The sequence below is a fragment of the Eretmochelys imbricata genome, chromosome 3, assembly GCF_965152235.1.
Source record: "Eretmochelys imbricata isolate rEreImb1 chromosome 3, rEreImb1.hap1, whole genome shotgun sequence".
Classification (NCBI taxonomy): domain Eukaryota; kingdom Metazoa; phylum Chordata; order Testudines; family Cheloniidae; genus Eretmochelys; species Eretmochelys imbricata.
In genome coordinates this window covers 108,697,297-108,721,580 of record NC_135574.1, presented here as the reverse complement: position 1 = coordinate 108,721,580, position 24,284 = coordinate 108,697,297, and the positions used below count along the sequence as shown (strand labels likewise).

At 42.4% G+C, this 24,284-nt stretch overlaps 1 protein-coding gene across 1 annotated transcript in view; it reads right to left on the bottom strand.

Moving 5' to 3' along the window:
- Nucleotides 1–234: 234 nt before the first annotated feature.
- AIG1 (androgen induced 1) overlaps nucleotides 235–24,284 on the bottom strand; it is a 194,424-nt gene continuing 170,374 nt past the window's right edge. Inside the window, exons 4-6 of the mRNA XM_077811780.1 lie at nucleotides 15,482–15,597; nucleotides 4,377–4,540; nucleotides 235–863 (exon numbers count right to left, since the gene is read on the bottom strand). Coding sequence (XP_077667906.1) covers nucleotides 826–863; nucleotides 4,377–4,540; nucleotides 15,482–15,597 — 318 coding nt within the window. The 3' untranslated portion in view covers nucleotides 235–825. The remainder of the gene's footprint in view (nucleotides 864–4,376; nucleotides 4,541–15,481; nucleotides 15,598–24,284) is intronic.

The window sequence follows — 24,284 nt, the reverse complement described above, 5'->3', positions numbered from 1 at the left end:
AGCCTAGGGCTTGGCTACCCAGTTTCAGGACTTCAGCATATTATGTGGCAGTCAATTTTGTATTAGAAATCATGAGGAAAGAACTTAACACAGAAATGCCATCATCTACAGGTGACATAACAAAAACTGGAAATAGATTATACAGTACATGCTGCATCTATCCATTTGGAATTCTGAGAAGCAGCATTCAGAAACAGAAAACTGGGCATATTGTGGTCTTTATTTATGTGCTTTTGTATTTAAGAAAAGTTCCATCATATGCACATAGGTTCTAATTACAATTAGGGTTTGATTCAATTGATATAATTACTATTAACATTGCCTACTTAAGGCAAGTGTTATACGCTGGTACATTAATATATCATAGTTTGATTAGATTATTTCTTCAGGTAAGCTTGTGTAGTGGTCTTTTAATAGATCTTTACAGTATACTCTAAAATATACAGGATTATTACATTTATCCACAGTAGGCCTATCTGCTTAACCTCTTTCTGAAAATGATACACAAATGGACCCATCATTCCTCTCAAAATAAATGGAAATACATTTACACCAATATACGTGTTGAGAGCATTGTGGAGATAATTAATTTACATATCTCCATGGATATGATATGTACAAATATTGGAAAGAGGAGGCTCAACACATATTTAATGTTTTTAGCTAAAATCAATTCTCCTCTAAATAAAAGTGAAAGCATCCTTGCACTGGGTACATGGTCCATATAAACTTTTTTCCAAGAGATTCCTTTCCCTGCCAGCATCTGTTCAAGCTGAAAAGTTTTCCGTGGAGCAAAAAGCAAACTCTCCTTGTTGCATTCAATTTTCAGTCCATTTTAGGCTTTTCTTTTCCTTCTTCTATACCTGAAACAATATGGAAAACACCTGAGTGATGAAAAACTGATCATTTACTTGGAAACCTAATACATTAATCTTTCTTCTTCTTTGCTAGCAGCCTCTGTCATGTTACCTGACCTTCTGTGAAGGAAAAGAACATCTATACACCTGAAACCAGCAGTTGTCTGGTAATGACCTCCCTAACCCTTTCCTTCCCCAGGACCCTTTTCAGAATCTTAATCTGAACCTAGAGCATGCTCTGCCTCTGACTGTTTCAGGAGAATGAAGATAATTGTCTCCTGGGGTTCCAATTGCTTACATACAAACAAAACAGAGCAGATTTTATTATGGCTACCATTAGCTGAAGCTAAGCCACTGACATTTTTTTAAAGTACATTTTCAAAACTATTATTGATAATTCCATTTAGGTTTTTTCCCCCTTTCTTTCCATTGTCAGATTTAAAAAAAAAAATCATAAGTAGAAGTCATTTTTCCTGACAGTGCACAAAGAATCAATGATTGCTAATAGAGTTTTTTTTCTCATTAATGTCCATTCCTTTTAGTAATCTAGGTAGCATGAGCACAGTACATATTCTCTTTAGAAGATTTGTCTTTGCTGCAGAACTGCTCTCTGTCGTCTGTGCTGAAAGGCAGCTGGGTGCGGCAACAGGCTGTTCTCCTGGTGATGAAAAGTCAGCTCTTTCAGATGCTTGCTCCTGGGCAATTAATTTATTATTAGAATCTAGCAAAAGTGTAGTTCTTTTGTCCATTTTGTTTCTTCTGACTAAACCACCCTGCCCAAGATATCAAAGATAGTCTGAAAATGTTTCTTTTGGAGGTTTCCTGGACTGTTGCAAATCACAGAAGAAAGATTTCTCATGATATAAGGCCGATGAAAAGTCATTCTGAAAGCAGCAAAAGGGAAATCCGACCATAGATGATATTACCTACTAATGGAATATGTGTGTGGATGTTAGTTCTTCCCATGGGCCCTTCTGAAAATGTACCTTTTAATACCCAGATGGGGGTAGGAGGAAAGCATCTACAGAGGAGACTTTACTGAAAGAAGCCATAAGGACACAAATGGCTCCAGACATTGCCAGCAGTCTGAACACAATGGGCGTTGTATTTTTGGTTTGCCAGCAACCATGTGATTGCCATAGTCAAAGGTCTGAAAAACAAAACAAATGGGCTGGTTCCAAAAGAACACTATTGGCCTAAGAATCTGCTCTAGAGCCAACCTCAGGTCCCTTGTGTCCTCTGCTGCGAGGAACTTACCCAGTGGTTTTAATTAAAGCATTGTATGTGTCTTTTGAAAAGAGCCTCTTTCCTTTCTTCTGAGGTATTCTACTGCAGATGGATCAATTAATTTGGCAGGAATGCAGGTATCTTCAGCACTGAGAGAAGGCCTGAGGAAAGGGCAATTTTTTCCTTCCCTATCATGTTTGTGGTTTAGGTTGGAAAAACTAAGTACAAAATCATTTAGTCAGTAGTGGGTTTTCTTCTTAATGCACCTCCAGAGGAAAAGGCTCACAGAAATAAATGAAACCTTCTCAAGTCAGATTGTTTTAATCTGAAGGCCCCTTTTAAAGGTTTGGTTTCCAAATATTTTTTGCTCCAAATCTTACATATAGTTATAATTTTTCATTTTTTATGGTTGTTGGGTTCCTATCATACACTTTAGGTCTGATTTATATACCACGCTTCATACATGGCCACATAGCAGGTGACTCATGCCATTTGCTGGCTTGCATGTCGCTGAACCAAAAGAATTTGGGTCAATGTCTCCCAACCAACTGGGGGGAAAATTGAAGAGTAGCTAAAGGCCTTGCTGAGCCTATTGAGCCTATGGCAACATTAACCTCAATTCTTCTGGGATGAGGAACCAAAGGAGATAAAGTTTCTATTATACATACTATGGAACAGTGAGGGAGATTTTCCTTGAGCGACTTGCTTGTGGATTCAATAAGAACATGTGCTGCTTTATCATATTATTATTATGTTTTATATCATATGGAATTTATTCACAGTGAAGCCATCATCTTTTGGATAACCTTTCTTTAAAGGACCTTTCCTGCATTATCAGAAGAAAAGGTAAGTGGTTTAAATAGCCATTAACATGAAATTGAATTACAGGTTCAGGACCAGCCATAAATGCAGTGCCAAATGACCAGATGCTCTACAGTTAAGAAAAGAGGTGCCTGATGTCTGGACTCTAATACTGAAAAGGGACACATGAGGCACACAGAAAAGCAGGTTTTGTTTCAGATTCTAATTAGAAGTTAAGGGTGACATTCTGGCCCCACTGACGTTAATGACAAAATGCCGATTGACTCCAATGAGGCAAGGATTTCACCCAATTTGGCGCTGTTCCAGCAGGATGATTAAGGCCATCTGGATTATGTGAGAGGGCACACCCTCACTCTGGTAGAGAGGAGGCTAAGGAGCTCTTCTGAGTTTAGCCAACACCAATCAGGTGCACCTGTAGGGCTTGCTCTGCCTGACGGAAGAAGCTTAAGGAAAAGACTTCCACGTGAAGGGGAGGTGTGAAGACTGCTGGCTACAGGAACACAGCAGCAACCAGGAACATAGCTACAGAGCTGACTGCCCTTAAGACTGTATGAACCAGATATGAAGTGGGGGTATCCCTAAAGGAGGGGCTGGAGGCAGGCCATAACAAGACACTATACCTGCAAATAAGCGAAACTCCAAAGGAGTAACCAAAAAGACTGCCTAAGAGACTGACCACCTTTGTCTTTCTTCTTCCTTTTGGACTCTTGACTCCCTTGCTCAGGGGAATGAGAGGAAACAGGACCCTTTTTGTTTGGAGAATTCTTCGTGTGCCACAAGCAGGGGAAGAACTTTATAAGTTGTTCAAATCATGATCTGCTGAGGACTTGGCGTGGGGGTAACTTCATCTATTTGGATGGTTTGGAGGGAAAAAAATCTAACAGTTATTTATGAGGAATCCACTAAGTTTTGTGCCTCTCATTTTATATGCCTAGTTGCAAGTGATGGGTAATCTAAATAGGCTAGTGATATTGATTCTGTAGAATTCTGCAGCATGGTTGTCTGTTATCCCTATTACTTGGACCGTTGGGTATGGACATATTTAATTTCATAGGACAAATTGATTTATAAATAGATGAGTACCTTATGCTTGAAAATACCTTTAAAAACAATCTCTCTTCCTAACCTCAAGCATAACAATTTCCATAGAATGGCACTTTATTCTAGCTAGATTTTACTGGTTCCTCAGCTAATAAAACAGAGTGGGTTGTAAATCTTTCAGGTAATTGCCAACAGCTCTTAAATTAGTATTAGAAGTTATAAAAGTGAATACATATTCATAGCTAATCATGTTACCTGGCAGACATTTCATTCATTTGACTTTTTTTAAGAGGAAGAAAAAAAAGTTACAATGAAATCTTGTCAATTCCCCCATGTTTTAATCCTAAAACTTCCATTAACTTCAATAGGAACAGGATCAAGCCCTAAGAGAGTAATCCTATTGGTTAGTCTCCTGAAAACAATACTTACATTTTTGTGTATCCCAAATGTAGTTATTCAGGACTTCTCCCAGCAAGTAGAAAATGTTAAGTACTAGGGTGACCGTTACAAAGAAAATTATCTTGGCACCTGGGCTGATGTAATCCAGGAGAGGGTACACCCAGACCCCTGTTACTTGATGGATCCAGCACACCCTGAAATGGAATCAAAAGACCAGTGAAGATATTGCTTATGTACTGGTTTTAAAGCGACTCTGGCTACTGTGTGTAGTTACTCTAACCTATCAATGAGTCAATTTTTCCAAAGAACAAGGTACAATTGAATGTTTGATTCTTAGGATCACTTGAGACGATGTCCTCCTAGAATAGGGGTGACACGATGATGAAACTGAAACAGTTTTACAAGAATATTGTTACCCCTTTTGAATTGAGTAGTTAAACCCTGAAAATTGGTTATCAGGTTGTTTCTATTAGGAGGAGGAATTGAGGCTGGACCGGGTATTTCTCTGATGCAATCCTGCTTATTTACAAAGTCCTGTTTCCCTGAACACAGGAGGCATAAACCAACAGGAGACAGTTTGTTTGATTTCAGTTCCAAGCCTTTGAACCAGCACTTTACCTGAAAACTCTCTTTTAGTTCCTTCCCCTCTCCCCCGCCTTACCTAAAGTCATGCTACCACAACTCTTCTGGCTGTGTCCGGGGCTTCCTTGCTCTTTCTGTGTGTTTCTGCTGATTCTCTCAGTCAGAACCAGACACACACAGCTCAACTCATCAATGACGCAGCCCCCACACCCGCATTTGCTATACCAGTCCCCAGGGAAACCCCTCGAGTTACATGGTTCAGCTTCTAGTCAAGCCTTGCCATGTGCCTGTGTTTTGGATGGTGGCTTCTATTGTTTCAGCTATCTGGTTCCATAAAGGAGCTTGATTGTTTATTGTAAATGAAGGGCAGTGGTTACATCCACCAGTTTCTGTGAGGTTTTACTCAACTCCCAAAACACCGATGAATTGTTGGAGGGACTCAGATTCTCAGAAGAGACAAGGTGGGTGGACCAACTTCTGGTGGTAAGAGAGAGACATGCTTTCAATCCACACAGAGCTCTTCTTCAGGTCTGGGAAATGAATTCCCAGCCTCCCCGCAAAATGCAAGGTGGAACAGATTGTTCAGTATAAATACTTAGCACATATTGTAAAGGACCATTCAAGGCAGAGATTCTTCACACTCATTGGCAATTCAGGTGACTGGTCTCTTGACCCAAGAAACAGAGTTTGTCAACCTTAGCACAGTTTCCAAAGAACTCCGCATAAGTACCTGGCTTTTCCTCAGGGTATTACTGTGACAAATGTGAAGGTGCTTGGTGGTGAATGTTGATCTGTAAAATATGGCGTGTTGTATTGTATTTCTAAGATGGTGGGCTGTAATGTCAGAAGGGAACAGAGAGTTTTAGCATATTCCCCCCACAGTCATAAGACAAGTGATTGTAAGTCATTAAGGGTGAATGGTCTAACTGCCGAAGAATGGAGCAGCCATCACAGGAGCATTCCTTAGATGGCTGGGCTGGCTGACTGGGGGTGGGAGGGAAAACAGTTGGAAGGAAAGAGAAGATGACACACTTAGGCCCCATATCAAAAGTTAGAGTGATATGGTAACTGGGCTTAGGCTCACACACGGACTGTGGGGCTCTGAGAAAAGGGAGCTTTCCTGAAAGGGGAGGGAACAGACTAGTGGTAGGGGGAGTCACACAGTGGAAAGCAATTGGAGATGAGGCAGGATCCCAACAGTCTTTTGGCTTCCTAAAAGAATGTACATTAGTTCTTTTCTCTTCCTGTAACACAAGAGGGAAGCCCATCTAACTTGGCTTTTAGGGAATCACAAGTTTAGATAAGACTAAACATGTATGTAGGCTTGTCATGGGGCACCTGCCCTTTATGGGGAGTTAGGGCCTACCCAGTGTGCGACTGCCTTATGAAGGCCTCCTTGGGGGTAGCTGCCTGCCCCAGGTGACTGATTAGTAAATAAAAAAGGTTACCCAAACTCAGTTATGGGGAGAAACTGCTGGGGGGAGAGGAGCTCGTAAGAGTGCTGATCAGGGAGCCTAGAGGGTGAACTCTCCAGGGAACACATCAAAATGGGGACCGATTAAAAGGTGCTCCTAGAGAAAGGATCCTCACAGATCCACGGCTAGAGTTGGCAGGCATCCAAGAGGGTCTGATCTCAGCCAGAGGGTCTCCCAGATACTCTCTTGAAGCCCAGTCTGGCAAGGATCACCTGCTGTCCCTGGAGAAGAGTTGCAGAGGATGGATCTCCCCAGATTCTTCTCTGTCAGGGATCCTTCTCCAGTAGGGGCAAGATGCCTAACATCAGGGACAAAGACTGGAATGGAGAGAACCCCTGTAAAACAACCTAGGTAGAGGAGAGCACCAGACTCAGGTTGAGGACAGATGGATGAAGAATGACTGGGTCACCCAGCTGAGATGTGGCAGGTGAAAGTTTGGTTTTTGTGTAAGCTTTTCTGTCAATAAATGAGAACCTCCACAAGAAGGTGTTCTTTAGCATTGAAGTCTGCCAGGACTTGCTGATATCCTGGGTAAGAGCTCACCCACAACACCGTGCCTGCCTACAAGGGGGCGCCCTGGGTCAGCCTGGAATGATAAGGCCGTTTGTTGTGGAATCCTTTTCTCTATTGCTCTGTTCCATTTGTTAATAAACCTACTTGTTTTTGGAAGGCTTTGGGGCACTACATCTCTGGTCACGGGCTCCTGAGGGAAAGAGATGCCGGTGTCCTATTGGACTTACATGGTAGAAAGTGGTTGGCATAGGTGGGGTATTGTACCCAGATCCCAGTCTAAGAGTGGGAAAACTGCAGACTAATAAGGGCCTTTGTCACCTTGAGGAAGGATTATGGAAATGCCCTATGGGATTAGATTGCTAGAGTAGTGGTAGTGTTCTGACTGTGTATGGGAGGGCTCATGGGTTCAAGTTCTGGGAAATCTCTTGCAGAAATTGTGAAAACTCTCTGCTTCAAGTTCGCTGGGTGAAATTCCATGGCCTGTGTTATGCAGCTGGCCATACTAGATGATCACACTGGACCTCTCTGGCCTTAAAAAAAACCTGAGCTCCATCCATTCCAAGTGGTCTCCTTACCTTGGTCCTGTAGGTGGTTACCATATCCTCCTTCAGCGGCTTCTTATAGAAGCTTTTATTATACAGTCAAATCCCAAATTACTAGAAACTTCATGTAGGAATTAAAATGTTGGCAGTAGGCTAATCTGTGAGATAACTGTGACTGGCTGCTGACCCTAGCCCCCCTCCTACCTCTCTGAAAGAGTCCACATGTGAAAGAGTCCCTCCATACTTGTGGATAGCTTGTATTCTACAGATCTTGTACTGTGCCAGAATGTACCTGTGAAAAGGTAAAAGTGCTAAAGACTGTAAATGACTAACAGGTCCCAGCTTGTCACACGGCTGCTGGGGTTAAAGGAAGGGGAGCTAGGTCAAAGGGGAATGGTATGTCCTCTCCCCTTTTGGCTGAGTCAAAGCAGAGAAACCCTATGGGAATTAGTGTTCAGTATTTTTTCCACTTTTAGTTTTGTGATCATTCGGTGGACTGTAAAACAAACCTTGAGGAAAAAGCCTTAAAAAGACCAGTGCTTGGAGCTTTATTTCCCTTCCCTGACTGGTGAAACTGCCCACCAGTTTACAGCACCTTTAGAGGAGGAATACTCAAAAGGGTCTTTGATCTACTGCGGTGCACTTGAATGATTGGTTCATGAACCAAGGAGAAGTGACACTTCCTAGAATGAATTTATTTTGGACACCAAAAATATTGTCTAAACCCAAGTGAGTCACTAAAGAATTCTTGAATGTCATCTATGGCTTGTTGAATGCAGCATCCTGGCTTAAGTCCCTTTGTGGATCCAACTTTATGTGGCTGTCGCCAGAGCAATAGGTCACTAACTGGAACTAATATGACAAGAACAAGGTAAAACAAGTGCTGCTTAAGAAACAAAGTTCAAAAGCACACCTGCCTAGCCATCCTGACCTCACTGAAAATCAACCCCGCAACCCAGTTTACTATGCTGGAATTACTAACATTGTACTTCTTCCCACTGAGCAATGACACAGCGAGTATTGCTGCATTGTCTATATTACAAATGCCAGTAGCAAAAGTAGGACTGCTACCATGGAAACATTACCTGAGGTCCTTTGTTGGTTTGTATTCAAGTAGGAATGAACTCACTAACTCAACACTGCACAATAAAGGGCTGATCAACTGTAGGTATAAGTCTTCGATACAAGACTACTGATTATTAACTTTAATGAATGCCTTCAACACGGCAATTCTAGCAATCATTATTCTTGTTCAACCTCATTATTAGCTAAGCACAGGGGAACATGCATTAAGACACACTTTGGATTGCAAAACCAGAGCCAATTTAAGAGCCTACTATTGTACAGGTTAAAAAAGTTGCAAGTTGAGATATAAATATTGTGTGTGTGTGTGTGGCGGGTGGCGGGGGGATTAAACTAAAACTGGACCAGCTAACTTTACAGTAGACAAAGTCAACTTAGTTTTAAAATACACCCAGAGGTGCAATCTTCATTAAATGGTTTATATTCATGTATGCAATGTTTAATATTTTTACCTTAAAAGTCCAGAGGGTTAGAACCTCTGCTCTCCCTCTGATTCTGTGACAGCACCGGAATCATTCCTACTACCCAGCTTTTTTTTTTTTTTTAAGATGAATATCCGAAAGGTCCCAAATAACATCCTGTCATTATTACTGAGCTCAGCTGGTTGAAAAGACATTTCTCAAGAAATTTCTTACAAAATATTTGTCATTACTTTAATGAAACATTTGAAATTTTTCAACCTGCTCAATAGCTGGCTTGAAAACAGGTAAAAAGAAAATTAGAAAAATGTAGCTCTTTTTCAAATAAACATTTTTGGAGGGAGAACAGCTCTGTTCTGAGGTTCAAAACATTGATGTTCCCCCACCCCCCTTTCTTTTAAACTGCTACTATTGCAGTTGAGCCTTTAGCTCCTTCTTGCCAAAATACTGACTCTTCCTCTCTGCCATTCCTCTAGCATTTGCTTTACAAAACGAGCTTGCTTGAGGAAGTGGAAGATGCATTGGAAAACTCTGTATCTCTATTACTTCTAGGGCTAACTGAGGAAAACCAACTGAGCCCAAGCATGTAGTGTGTGACACTCTGTACATATCTACCCGAAAAAAATTCTTGACATATTGAATGATGTGACCCTGGTTACCTGAAAAAGGTGTTACCTGAAAAAGAGCTCAGCGTAAGTTTGAAAGCTTGTCTGTTTCACCAACAGAAGTTGGTCCAATAAAAGATATTCCCTCACCCCTGCTTGTCTCTAATATCCTGGGACCAATACAGCGACAACAACATTGCAGGCTGTGGAATGTCTCCCAGAGGAGGTGAGGGAGACAAAACCAGAATGAATGAATCACTCAAGATTATAGTGTAGGGAACAACCCTGCACTTTCAGGGGCATGAACTCAATGACCCATAGTAGGTCTAGTCTATTTCTGAGTTCTGTGATGCAGGGTAAATAGACTGACAGAAAGCTGCTAGAGATTTTAGCCAGGAATGTATTTTTTGCAAATTTGATCCATACTGATTTCTTCTTCCCTGTTCATTTTGGAACAAAGTAGTGTGAACTTCAGTGTACATGGGATTTAAAAATAAAGGTAGGCTGTAGTGAATGGAAGTATAAAATGGCCAGCACACGGAAGATGGAGATCACTACAGGGGGGTGAGATGCATGAGAACACATGGGATGCCTCTGATAAATGACTGTAAATTTAATTTTTCTTTTGCATATATCCAACACTATTTGTCTTGATTTATTATCACACTACCAAACGCCTAGGGACTTACTTTTTTAAAAAAATGCATACAATCATCACACCATATACTACACTATGCAAACTTTCCTTCCTCCCCTTATCAAATTAACAGACCTCCCTAAAGCCGGCTGTAAGAAAATCCACACGTTTTTCTAAATCAGGTTGATTGGACCTGCCCTGCCTGAATTGTTTTATTAAGTAGTGATAAAATGAACCCATGTTCAGCCCTGGCACAGGTGGGGGCAACTCCCACTGTAGCAAATGTAGGAACAAGAGGACTGACCAAGTGCTTTACTACCAGACACCTACCCCATATGACTAAAGCGCAGTCACATCCTTGGGAGTGGCTCTTTGGCATCCAGTATATCTCAGCAGCAGAAGGAACACAAACATCTTTTAACTATACTCCTTTGGCTTCATTTCTTCTATGGCCACATATCGCTCAGACAGTAGTTGCCATGAGACAATGATTGCTAAAGTGAGCAAAACAATATCTTGCTATTTTATCTGCCATGACAATCAAATTCATAGACCCAGTGCCTGTGCGGTTTGTTTTGTTTGTTTGTTTTTGGGTAGTTGGGGTGTACTCAGAACAGTTTTCTAGCACTAATGAAAATAAAGTGTGATCTTTTCAATCCCATTATCAATAAAGCAAACCGTCATTTCACATTATACCAAGGCCTTGATCCTGAAAGTCCAAGTAAGGTGGGCAGCATGCAGTGCAAGACTATTGTCCCCTGGTGCAAATCTGAGAGACTGCCATACATGGCCATGAGAAAAGTTAATTAAAACCTAAGGCTTGTCCTTCCACAGAGATGGTGTGACTCTCTGCAGTTTGTGTGCCTGTTCTAATCCTTTCATGAATGCAAGGTGAACGAGAAAATAAAGGGGTGACGGGTTGTGGGGGGAAGAGAAATGGGCTTCAATGTAATCTCCAGCATACACCTTGGTTCTGCTCCTCTCTGTTGCTACTTATTTTTTTAATTTTTATACACTAATTAAGAGGGAAAAGCACCTCTTTCAGCACCCTAGTACCTTTCCATACATGAAATACAGACACATGACAAATAGAAACACCTGCTTCCCCTCACTCCAAAACCAGAAAATAACTAATTCCAAATAAAGTCAAACCTAAACACTATCCCCAATGTACCCCTTTCTCCCCAAACAGCTGGCTCCAGTGATGATCATTGCAGTGTGTCAGGAAGGTCAAAAGATCTGGGCTAGGTCAGACCCACACAGAGAGTACATTTAAAACCTGAGGACAAACCACCGTGGCACCAGCTTCTACCGCATCTGCCTCTCCTCATCTCAAATATGGCAGGATGGCACAGGGAGAGAGGCAGTCTCTCAAGCAGGCAGGCCATGAGCTTTATAAGTCAAAAAACAATCTCGTAAGCTCTAACAGGGAGTCCAACCAGGTCCTGGGGCAATGGTGGTGTGTGCTCCCAGCAAGAAACACTGCTTAATGAGCGGGCTGTTGCATTCTGCTCTAGTTTTATTTTCCAGGTGCAGCCTCAAATCGAATGCACTAAGCTTGAGGTGACACAGGCATGGATCAGTAGTTGGATCCCAAAGCCCATCTCCAAATGAAATCAATACAACCTCCTGGCAAGACAGATGAATAAAAGCATTCCTGGTTAGGGTTTGCATATGGTCACTTACCAACAGGTGGGGAATCCAGCACTACCTCAAGTTGGTAAATTCTCGTTATGAAACGTGGGCATACCCTTGCTAAAAGGGGCAGATACAATCCTTTTTCATATTTTCTGGTTGTTCCTTCCAGCCTAAGCCTACCATCATCACTTCAGTTCTGTTTGGACTGAACTTAACCCAATGATCCTGAATCTATATTCCAGACTCAGCCACACATTGGGTAGAACCTTCAGTAGCACCGGGGAGATTCAGAGATATAGAACTAGGTGTTATCCGCAGGCTGAACACACAACAGACCATGCTGCCTCACTAATCCTCCCACTGACCCTTATAGGCCATGAACATGAGAGGAAACAAAAGGCAATCCTGCAGAACCCCACATGCATGGCCTTACAGAGGAGAAGCAATTGCCCCAACTCCCTTTTGGGAATGCTCAGCAAGGAAGAAATGGAGTTAGCTGAGAGCAGCCCTATCCACTCTTGGTACAGTCTGTAGGTAAATCAATAATGGACTGAAGAGTATGCTTATAAATCTTACATATGATCCCAAGCTGGGAGGGATGGGAAGCACTGTGGAGGACAGGATTAGAATTCAAAATGACCTGACAAAGGAGAGAATTTTGTCAGAAATCAACATACCGAAAGTCAATAAAGACAAATGCAAAATACTACACTTAGGAAGGAAAAAAAAATCAAATGGCCAAGTACAAAAGGGGGAATAACTGGCAAGTCAGTAGTACGGCTGAAGGGGATGTGGGGGTTATATTAGATCACAAATGGAAAGGCTAAAAAAGGCTAATATGCTGGTATGTATTAACAGGAGTGTCCTATGTAAGACATGGCAGGTACTTGTCCTGCTCTATTTGGCACTGGTGAGGTCTCAGCTGAAGCGCTATGTCCAGTTCTAGGCATCACACTCTAGGAAAGATGTGGAAAAATTTGAGAGAGTCCAGAGGAGAGAAACAAAATGATAAAAGATTCAGAAAACTTGACCTATGAGGAAAGGTTAAAAGAACAAACTGGGCACGTTTAGTCTTGAGCCAGGAAAACTGAAGTGGGATCTGATAGCATCCTTGAAATATGTTAAAGGTTGCTATAAAGAGGGCAGTGATCAATTGCTCTCCATGTTCACTAAAGGTAGGACAGGAAATGATCAGCTCAGTCTGTAACAAGAGAGATTGAGGTTGGATATCAGGAAACGTCTTCTAACTATAAGTATAGATAAGTACTGGAAGAGGCTTCCAAGGGAGGTTGTAGAATCTCCATCACAGGAGATTTTAAAGAACATGTTAGACAAATGCTTTTCAGGGATGGTTTAGTTATACTTGGTCCTGCCTCAGGGCAGGAGACTGGACTAGATCCCCACTCGAGGTCCCTTCCAGTCCTACACAGTTATGAATCACACCTAAACGATCAACAATGCTGAAGGGAGCTCACTGAGGAAAAGGCAGCAGTGTGGTATAGTAGACAGGGCAAAAAACTGGAATACAAAGGAGCTGGGTTCAAGTCCCTCCTCTACCACTGCTTTGCTGCATGACTTTGGGCAAGTCACTTCCCTTCCTGTGCCTCAGTTTCCCCCAGCTGTAAAATGGGAATTATGATACTGGTTTCTGTAAAGCATTTTAAGATCTATGAATGAAAAACACTATAGCAGGGCTGAGTATATTATGATAGCACTGAAATATGTAGGCAGGAATAACAAAGTGAATGGGTAGCAGTGTACATCTCTTAATGCAGAATCAGTTTCCCCTGTGTTCCCTGTCCTGTTCATCTCCTTTTATCTTGTGCTTCTAGATGCAGGATGCAGATACCTGTGCTGGGAAGGAACAAGCCCTATACAGGGTTCTTAGTTGTTTTAAGAAATAAATTACCGAGTACTTGGAATGACAGGTGTATGCTGTGCAATAGCAATTTCCATCAGACTCTTTACACATATAAATGTAATGAAAATAACTGATATGGAGGATGTGATGTGGCCCTGTAGAAGTTGCAAGATAATGTATCCCCTTGAGTCAGTGTCAATTTATGTTTGCAATTCACTTGAGGGGGAAAAAAACAGACGTAAAACAATCTTTTCATACTGATTTTGTAACGATGCCTTAAAAAGCTCTTAAGACACTACTCAAATTTATTCCCACTTACACAAGTGGGCTGCTTCAACTTTTCCATTCCTGTGGAATAATTTTCCATGGGCCTCATCACATGATTTTCACAGAGTCATAGACTCCGAGACCAGAAGGGACCATTTTGGAAAAAAGACAAGTTGCTGTACTAAATCAGCCCACTGATTTATTAAGTCTGGTATCCTGCTGCTGTGTATTGTTCAGAGGAAAGTGAAAAAATACCCATAACACACCTAGCTAATTGTGCATTTTTTGGTAGAGGTGAAAAAAAAATCCTTCTTTTCCCCTAGAGAAATCAGTTTATGCCCCGATGCACGAGATTTGTTTATCTGTATCTCACCAAGCACAATTACAAATATTATTAACAATAAAATTATTCTGATCCTTTTGAAATCCAGCCACAAAATTTGACTCAGATCTCCTTGATTTTGGTTATTACATGATCACTGTGTGGGTGTAGTATCTATACATGGGTATAATGCCCCCTTTTTCCTTGGCCCATATAAAGGCAGGGAGCACTGAAGAGGTAGCACTTTTCAGACCCTATGTTGCTTTCAAACTAGTGGCCCCCTTTGGTTGGTGGAAAAAGTAGTATTCCTGAGTTCTGGAAGGAGCTGTATCCCGTTCTCTTAGGCTATGGGAAGGCTGTTGTGATGGAAAGCCTCAGAGGAAGGGAGTAGGAAGAGAGGTAAACAGGAGATCATAAAGGGCCTCAGGGGGGGAGAGAGAGAGAGAGAGAGAGAGAGAGTATGTGCGCTCACGCGTGTGTGAAGGGGGATTGGGGGGGGGACAGACAGACTTTTTAACCAAACAAGGATGGGGGGAGGAGGGAGGAGGGGAGAAAGCCAGAATGACTAAATAATTGCAGGGTAAAAAAATAAAAAAAGTCCGATGGGTAAAGTTGCTCTGTCAGATAAGTCAGGTTTTTTTCAATTGGAAAACTCCCCAAAGACCAAGTTTAGTGTTGCTTATGCTTTCTTTACTTAAACATTTTCCCAAATATTTTCATTAGAAATAAATTACAGAATGTTTGGATTTCTGTAATTGATTTCTAACACAAGAATGAGTGAACTAAAAAAAAAGAAAAAGAAAAAAGCGTTATCTTTTCTGAAGGGGCTTAAAATGCTGTTGAAGGAAATCATTTGCCTATTCTCAATTTTTGTTTGATAGAATAAAAAACCCTAAGCAAGAAAACCAGGGTCCAAGAAAAACATTTAGTTTGAAAAAAGGTTGAAAAATGTAGCTTTGGAAAGATCACTGCTTACATGGGATTGTTCAACAAATTCCTGTTGTGTGAGGTTTGGCATATACTTTCTAAAAATATCAGCATCTGGGGAAGCCAGACAAAGCCCAGGTCTTGGACCAAACGAGACATGCAGTGGGAATCTGTTAGTGATTATATCCATAATGAAATATGTGCCCAAATTTAGCAGTACAAACCCCCAATACAATATGAAAACACAGCATGTACAGTCCTTACCATAATATATAGCCAACAGAGAAGGTGCATACTGCAGCCAGTCCACAGCTCCTGCTGGGATACTGATGATGTGTTGTTCTCATCTCGATTAATATAAAGGGCAAAACTGTTGTATGCTAAGAAAAAAACAAAACGCAACAGGAGAAAGCCAGGTGATACAAATGATTCTCATTGCATTTCAACACTTGTTCTACAACAGGAAACTTAATAGCAAAGACTTCTCATGAGAAAAACAAAATTCTGAGGTAATCTCTTTATAGGTATGGAAAAAGACAAAACCATGAGCATATAAAGCCGATCAAATTTAAACCCTATTACTTAAATTGGCCTTTTAATGCCTGATCACTGAGGGCAGTGTAGGAAATAGCGAGCAGAACATACACTTTGTTTTGCCTGAGGGTTGCAGTGAAGGATCATTTTGTGATTAAGGGACAGGACCTGGAACTAGGAGAACTGGATTGTACTCCTAGTTCTGCTCCACAATTGCTGTATGACCTTTGCCACATCACTTAGGTCAAATGTGTCCACTATTTTCAGATACCCAACTTCAGAATCTGATTGTTAGAGGCACAGAGCACCCACAACTCCAAGTGAATCAATGGAAGCTGCAAGTGTTTAGCACCTCTGAAACAGACCTAATGTGTCTCAATCTGGGGACCCAAAAATAGGGGTAAAACTAGGGATAATTACCTTTCTTACAGAGGTGTCATGAGTCTTAATTTGTTAATCTTGGTAAAATTAATTGATATCCTCAGATAAAAGGCACCAAGGCTAGCGTTCTAACAATGCCTATATAGCACCTGTTCATGTTTAGAAGGGACAGTCCTTATTTTATCATTCCACCTTATAGCTTTCTTGTGCTGCACCTTCCAAAATGATCTCCTCTTCCAATGAATATCAGCAGAGTGAAAAAGGGTGTCCTCCCCCTGGCCCAAAGCTATACATAACTCGATGTACAGATTTTAAAATGTTAGGTATGAAAATGTACAGAAATGAGGAGCAATTCCATCTCAAAATAAAGTTTTGGATTAAAACTTTCATTTTTGAACATACAGCTCAGGCAGAAGTGATCTTATTGGTGACTCCAGCAGCATACATTGCACTGAAGACCTGCCGTGGATCTGTACACCAATCTCCCACTGAGCTGAAGGAGAGGTCTACAGGTGTCAGGATTGCAGGAGCAGTCTAAATCACAAACCAGTTTCAATCCTTTCTTAATACTGGCTCAGGAATAAGACAAGAATGTTGTTGCTTATGGCCAAATTCTGCCAGCAGATGTGCATGTGCAGCCCTCATTTGTTGACTTCGGCAGAAGCTGCAGATTGAGGGCTGAATCTGGAATTTAATAATTACACTGTGAATGCCTTAAAATGTTAACCAGTATTATGGTGGGAGGGACAGAGATGCTAAAATCTATCTTTGTGGGGATAACGGGCCTTAATGAGATAAAACAGAACAGCCTTTCGTAGACCTGCTCTTCTTTAACAACCATAAAATTTTTTTTTATTTAGATGAGAAAGACAAAGACAATGGAAATTTCTCTGGCTCACAGATGTAACATAATCTGGATTGGATAAGTGTTCTGATTTTTCAATACACTAGTAATTAATGACTGGCATTTAGAGAATGTCAGGTGGATAATATAGCAGTTAGGGGAGCTTTCAATTTCTTCATCTTTTAACAGCTTGTTCCGCCCCCATCCCTTTAAACAATATAAATCAGCACCAAGGGAATGCACGTATGTTTTACATGTGGTCTATTATAGTCGCACCCACTACTATCTTAAGGTCTATTAACTGTGAAAAACCTTCAGAGTGCACTGACATGGGTTTGCAGCAAAGCAACCCTAATGTTCACTTGGAGGTTTGGGGTCTATATGTGAAACCCTTTAGATACAGTTCTGGTATCCAGCTTCATATGCCTGGGCTACTGTGGTGTAGCTGAAGCTGTGCAAACAACTCCAGCCCAGGCTCAATAATCTATTTTGGAACCAAGGGTCAGTAAATATGTTCGCCTCCAAAACCCCCTTGATTCTGTCCAAGTTATCAGTTCTTTCTGATCTGTTCACCAAGTCTTAATAAATAATAATGCATTGAAATCAGGTTTATAATGGATAATTATTTGTATTCTTGTAGCACTTAGAAGCCCCAGCCATGGACCAGGACCCCGTTGTGGTAGATGTTGTACAAATAAAACAAAAAGACAGTCCCTGCCCCAAGGAGCTTACAACCTACGCATAAGATGTGAGAGAACAGGTGGATAGAGACAGATGAGAGACACCAAGGAAACAATGAGACAATATTTGTCAGCACACCAGCAGTCTAACTGTTGTCAAGTTTTTTTGTGTGGACCTCACAGCAAAGTAGAGTTTTAAGGAGGGGTTTGAAGGAAGTTTTGTGGATGCTTATGGGAGTGTCTCCCAAGCGTGAGGGGCAGCATGGGAGAAAGCACAAAGATCAATGTTTCTTTTGACACCAGGTAATAAAAGTATGACACACAGGAATGTTGAACAAACTGATCTTTAGTTCTGGGCTCTAGCCCAGAGAGACATGGGTTAGCATTACATCAGGTTAGTAACTGTTACATGGCAGATGTCATTATCCCCAGTTCCAGTGGCTGCTGCTCCAGGTCTTCAGGATGGTCCTTAATTTTGAGGTACACAAATGAAAAAGGTCAGGGCAACTTCATTTTTTCCCTTGCACAGATACGTATGGCTCTGTAGTTCATCTGTGCCTTAATCATCTTTCATTTTGACTCCACTCTTTGGGCCTGTCTACACAGCAGGGAAAAACCCATGGCTGGCCCATGCCAGCCAACTCAAGCTCACGGGGTTTGGGCCGCGGGGCTGTTTCATTGCTGTGTAAACTTCTGGGCTCAGGCTGTACCCTGGGTTCTAGGACCCTGTGAGGTGGGAGGGTCCCATAGCTCAGGCTCCAGCCCATGTCTGGAAGTCTAGGCAATGGTGAAACAGCCCTGCAGCCCGAGCCCCGCAAGCCCTACTTGGCTGGCATCGGCCAGCCATGGGTTTTTCTTCGCTGTGTAGACAGGCCCTTTGAATCTGTGCATTGACTCTCTCTCACTTGCTATATCAAGTTAAATCTTGTGGCCCTGTCTGCACCTCTGTCCCCACTTCTTCCTATTCCCCCTCTTGCTCTGCCACTCCCTGCTACCTTATTGCTCTGTTTTGTACGCTTCTCCCACTTTTGGACTTTCTGCCATGCTGCCCCTCTCAGCTGTGACTCACTCTCACACCTTGTCAGACAGGCAATCATCCTGACCTTAATTCAAATCATTCTTTAAAACACACTTTAGCTAAGCCTCCCACCTCAGCTAGAAGTATTGTGGTTCACACCTTAAAAAATGCAGTGCCAACTACTCTGGACATTAATGTATCTGTATTGTTTTGCACTTCTCTTTTTCACTCTAGTTTTAATGTAGTGGGGACCATGGCTATCACTGTGTTTTGTACAGCTCATAGCACTCTGTTGCCATCTAAACAAATAATACATAGCTACACAGTTTGGCAAAATTTAGAAGGAACATCCAGCTTATGGGCTGAGAACTTGTGCCTATCAGCTCTCGATCCAATGCGAATTAAAATGATCAGGTTGTAAACCTAAGAAAATAAAGCGTTTACCACAAAAATAATAGCATACCCTAAAGGGTGGTGTACTCTGCAAAATGGCTATGTAAAAATTAATGGCACAATTTTACTCAACAGATCTATTGCATAATAATAACAAAAAGCTTTTTCTGCTTTTTATCCCTGCTAACTCCGAAGAGCTGGCACTGCTCTCTGTGGGACTACAGGTTTTATTCCATCTTGTGCATCAGAGTTCTCCCCTAAGGCCTGATCTACACTTAAAATTGGATTGACCTAACTACGTCACTCAGGGCTGTGAAAAATGTCTCACCCTTAGGCTGTAGTTAGGTCAGCCTAACCCCTGGCAGCTAGGTTTGTTGGAAAAATTCTTCTGTTGACCTTGCTTCCACCTCTCAGAGAGATGGATTAATTACATCAATGGAAAAACCCCTTCCATCAGTGTAGGAAGTGTCTACACTATAGCCAACAGCATCACAGCTGCTTCACCGTAGCCTTGCCATTCTAGCATAGAAATGCCCTAAGTTTCAGTTACATCTGTGCAAACCTACTGAAGGCAAAGAGGTTGCACAGGTATCACTGAGGGTACAATTCAAAGAGAGTGGCGTTTCACAGATGTAACTAAGGGTAACTTGGCCTGCAGAATCTTTACTACTGGAAATAATGCAGAGAAAGCAAAACCTCAACTGTCAGAGCCCAGGCTGAGTTTGCAGGTCATCTTACATACGGAAATCACTCATGGATATTAAACACCAAACCTCACCACCTCACTCTTTTTAAAAAGACTGACTTTTTAACATGCTTATGTGAGCACAGACTGCAATAATTTTCCCTTACAGCTGCAAGGTGGAGCAATGCCCCTAACCACCGTACTCGCTTCTGAGAGAGACAGAGCTGTACTGAGACATATGCTAAAAATGCATATTTATTAATGCCTTTTTAAAGGATATTTTTAAAAGTTCTGCCCATCCCCCTCATGGGGGTTTGCTCTGTGTGTGTACATATGACCCTAGTGAAATTTTAGATGGAAAAAATCATATTACAAATAGGCACATCTGAACTGTCAGCCCAGCAAATTTAGACTAATAGAAGACAGCTGATTCCCCCATAAAAGTCCCCACAAAGTTGGGGAGCTCAAGAAGCTGTGTCAGAGACTGCACATCTGAACTGTCAGCCCAGCAAATTTAGACTTGATGTACTATACTTCCCACTTTTAGTTATATACTACTAGAGGTATTCAGAATAAAAGGTTTTATGCAAATCAGGTACATTAAGAATGAGTCTGTAATAGACTTTTTTTAAAAAATTAAATACTCTGGTGTTGAAAGCCTGATTACATTTTGCCTTCCCACCAGTCAGTACTGTTTTAACACTATTTTCATCAGTACCTTGCTTAACTTCCCATCCCCCGCACCCAAAATTGTGTTTTAAAATGAATTTTAGGTAGTTTTAAAAAAGATACTGGCTGAACTGTCAGACCTGCATATTAACATCTTCTTTCCTCAGGGCAGGTACAGCACCTAACATTGTAATGTAACCTTCCTCACCAGTCTGACCCAATCCCAATCCTGAAATGATCACCTTGAGTCACTCTAGAAGTGAGAAGTTGGTTCAGTTCAACAGTCCATTTGTGCTTCTGAGATGCTCAGTAAGGGTGTGTAAGGGATGACTGCCACCCAAGCACCCCCTCATGGCCGGAAGTCACTCCCCAGGCATCCTGCCTCATTTTCTCCTCTTGGACTCCTCAAAAACTCCAGATCACAATCCAGAGTTAGTTAAAACACTCCCCTTTCTTGGGTCCAATTTATTTAAAGATACTGCACAATCTGGTCCTTCAGGCCTCAACCCCAGTTCAGCATCTCTCTCTGTCTCTCTTCACCCCCTTGGTAAAGGGTTTCCAAATCTCCTTCATAAAGAAGAATTTCAGTTCACCATCTCCCAGGCTTTACCTGGCTGGAGTTCAGCCTTCAGGCACTGAATTCAAAACTGCCCTGGTCACAGGGTCTTTCTCCTGCCTTAGCAGGCTACTCCCAATCCTCCTAGCTGAGGCAACTCCCCTTGTCTCAGGTCTTTCATGCAGAAGCTTTTACTTATTCCCTGCAGTCTCTGACACAGCTTCTTGAGCTCCCCAACTTTGTGGGGACTTTTATGGGGGAATCAGCTGTCTTCTATTAGGCCCCATCAAAACAGTTGATGCAGCGCAGGTAGGCTTGAGAGGTCCTTTAGTAAATCAGGGTTGGCTGGCCCCAGGCCTCCAGCCCTTTAGGGCAAGCCATCCTGTTACAATCCCCCCTTAGAACCTTGCCCACCCCAGGGAAAGTTCTACCTTAGGGGATACTCTTCCCCTGTTCCTGCCCCCCAGGGGTGGCCAGGTCCCATGCACCCTTACAAGGAACTTGAGCTACCTACGCTTCCTTTGTTTTCCCCAAGGCTCACTGTTTGGGCGCCCCACCTCCTTGCATGTGTTATCTGGGTTCTGAGTTCATCCCCCTGGAACTCAGTTTGGGTTCCCAGTGTCTCCTGATCTCACACCTGCTTCCCAAGATTCCTCCCAGAGTCTTGCCAATCCTGATGCAAGCTTTCTGCCATACCTTGCAGGGGATCTCACAAAACTGGGTGACTGGGCACAAAAGGGCAGATGAAATTCAGTGATGATAAATGCAAAGTAATGCACATTGGAAAACATAATCCCAGCTATACATATAAAATGATGGGGTCTAAAGTCGCTGTTACTACTCAAAAAAGAGATCTTGGAAACATTGTGGATAGTACTCTGAAAACATTCACTCAATGTGCAGTGGCAGTCAAGAAAGCAAACAGAATGTTAGAAACCACTGGGAAAGGGATCAATAATAAGACAGAAACTACAATGCTATTATATAAATCCATGGTAAGCCCACAATTTGAATACTGCTTGCAGTTCTGGTGTCCGATCTCAAAAAATATATATTAGAATTGGAAAAGGTACAGAGAAGGGCACCAAAAATTATTAACAGTAGGGAACAGCTTCCATATGAGGAGAGATTAAAAGATTGGGACTTTTCAGATTGGAAAGGAGATGACTAAGAGGGGTGGGGGGCTATGATAGACGTCTATAGAATTATGAATGGTGTGGAGAAAATGCGTAAGGAAGTGTTATTTACTCCTTCTGATAACACAAAAACCAGGGGTCATCCAATGAAATTATTAGGCAGCAGGTTTAAAATGAACAAAAGGAAGCATTTCTTCACACAATGCACAGTCAACCTGTGGAATTAGATAAGTTCATGGAGGATAGGTCTATCAATGGCTACTAGCCAAAATGGTCAGGAATGCATCCCCATGCTCTGGGTGTCCCTAAGCCTTTGACTGAAAGAAGCTGGGAGTGGATGACAGGGGATAGATAACTTGATGATTGCCTGTTCTGTTCATTCCCTCTGAAGCACCTGGCATTGGCCAAAGTTGGAAGACAGGACACTGTGCTAGATGGACCATTGGTCTGATCCAGTATGGCTGTTCTTATGTTCTTCCTTCCTTTGCCCCTTGCCAGTCTGCTTCTCAGACTGCAAGCTCTCCAGCTCTCCATAATGAGTGAGTTCTCTCTCTTCTACAGTTGCCTCATGCATCTTGTCTAACTTGTCCCTCAGCCTCAGGGCCTGCTGCCTGACCTCCTCCGTAGCAGCTAGCTCCTGCCAATACTTCTCCCCTAAAGAGGTCAGGCTTTCTATATCCCTTTTTCTGGGTGTTGTGCTGCACATCTTGGCAGCCGTAAGAACTGCTCTCATGACTGCAACATTCACTTTTGCTGCAGCCTCTGTGGTCTCCCAAACACTAATCTGACCATGCCATTCTCTGGACATCTCTATGCTTTGATCACATTTCCTCATGGCCATTTCTGGCTATCACTGTGGCTATCACTGCTCCACTTGTTTTTCAGGGCTGACACACTGCTTCCCCCTTTAGCTCTCTCTCTTTGACTCTCTCTTGGTCTGTTGGGCTTTTCCCTTCCCTTCCACCCCACTATCCCAGGTACAAACTCTTTTAATGCGCCCCACCTCTCCATATCAAACACTTGGGCAGATGGCCCCCACCCTTTTGTGCATCTGTTTCTTTCTTATTCATTCCCCACTAAAGTACTCATACTGCTTCCTGGGGCACTCAAATCTTCTGTGCCCCGGTCTTCCACACTGGCAACACACAGAGATTACTCCTTTGCAGGTGGCAGTGGTCTTCCTGCCAGCACTGTTGGGTCCCAAAGCCTACTGTGTGACCCACTGTGATTTCTGTCGCTGCTCCTGCAGAACTGCCTGCATCCACTGCTGCTGTTCAACCAAACAGCTTCCTCCATTTTGCTTTCCTAAGCTGCAGTGTCACCTTCCTTGATGGGAGGTACTCTTGTCAAATCTGCCGACTACCACCCACGCATCCCCTCGTGGCCTGGGCTTGCTCTGCAGGCACACTGCTTTAGTTTCCCTCCTCAAAAAGTCCAGATCACAATCTGAAGTTAGTTAAAACACTCCCCTTCTAGAAAAAAGAAAAGGAGTACTTATGGCACCTTAGAGACTAACCAATTTATTTGAGCATGAGCTTTCGTGAGCTACAGCTCACTTCATCGGATGCATACCATGGAAACTGCAGCAGACTTTATATACACACAGAGAATATGAAACAATACACGGCTGTTACTCTGATCCCATTCTAGAGTCCATTTATTTAGTCTTCAGGTACACACTGGCCCTCTAGTCCACAACTCTGCCAGGGTTCTGAGGCAGGACTTAGGGATCAAGCAGCTCAAGGTCAAATTTCCAGGCCAAGATCAGTAAAAGAGGTCAGAGTCGTGTCAAGGTTCTTGATCCAGAGCAAGTGTCAGAATTCAAGTCAGAGCCCAAGTCAATGCTGGGAATTCAGGAGAAGAGGAACAGAGAAGCAAAATCAGTTGTGGCAGCTCGCTGGGGATGCGTGTTGTTTCCTGGATGCTTCCTGGTATGCCCCATGGGCTTATATGGGGCCAAAAGACCAATCAGAATCCTCAAAAGCACCTGCCAATTGGGTCTCTTGGGAAGGATTTCCCATACATGTACATCCACTGCAGTTTGTGGGTCATGGGAAGCAGCCAGATTACAGTTGCCACCAAGTGGTAGTGTGAGGTTGTCGATTGCCTAGTTTCTCTGCCAACCCAGGTTTGAGTCCCACTGATCTTTACAAAGCCTGGTTCAGAGTGTC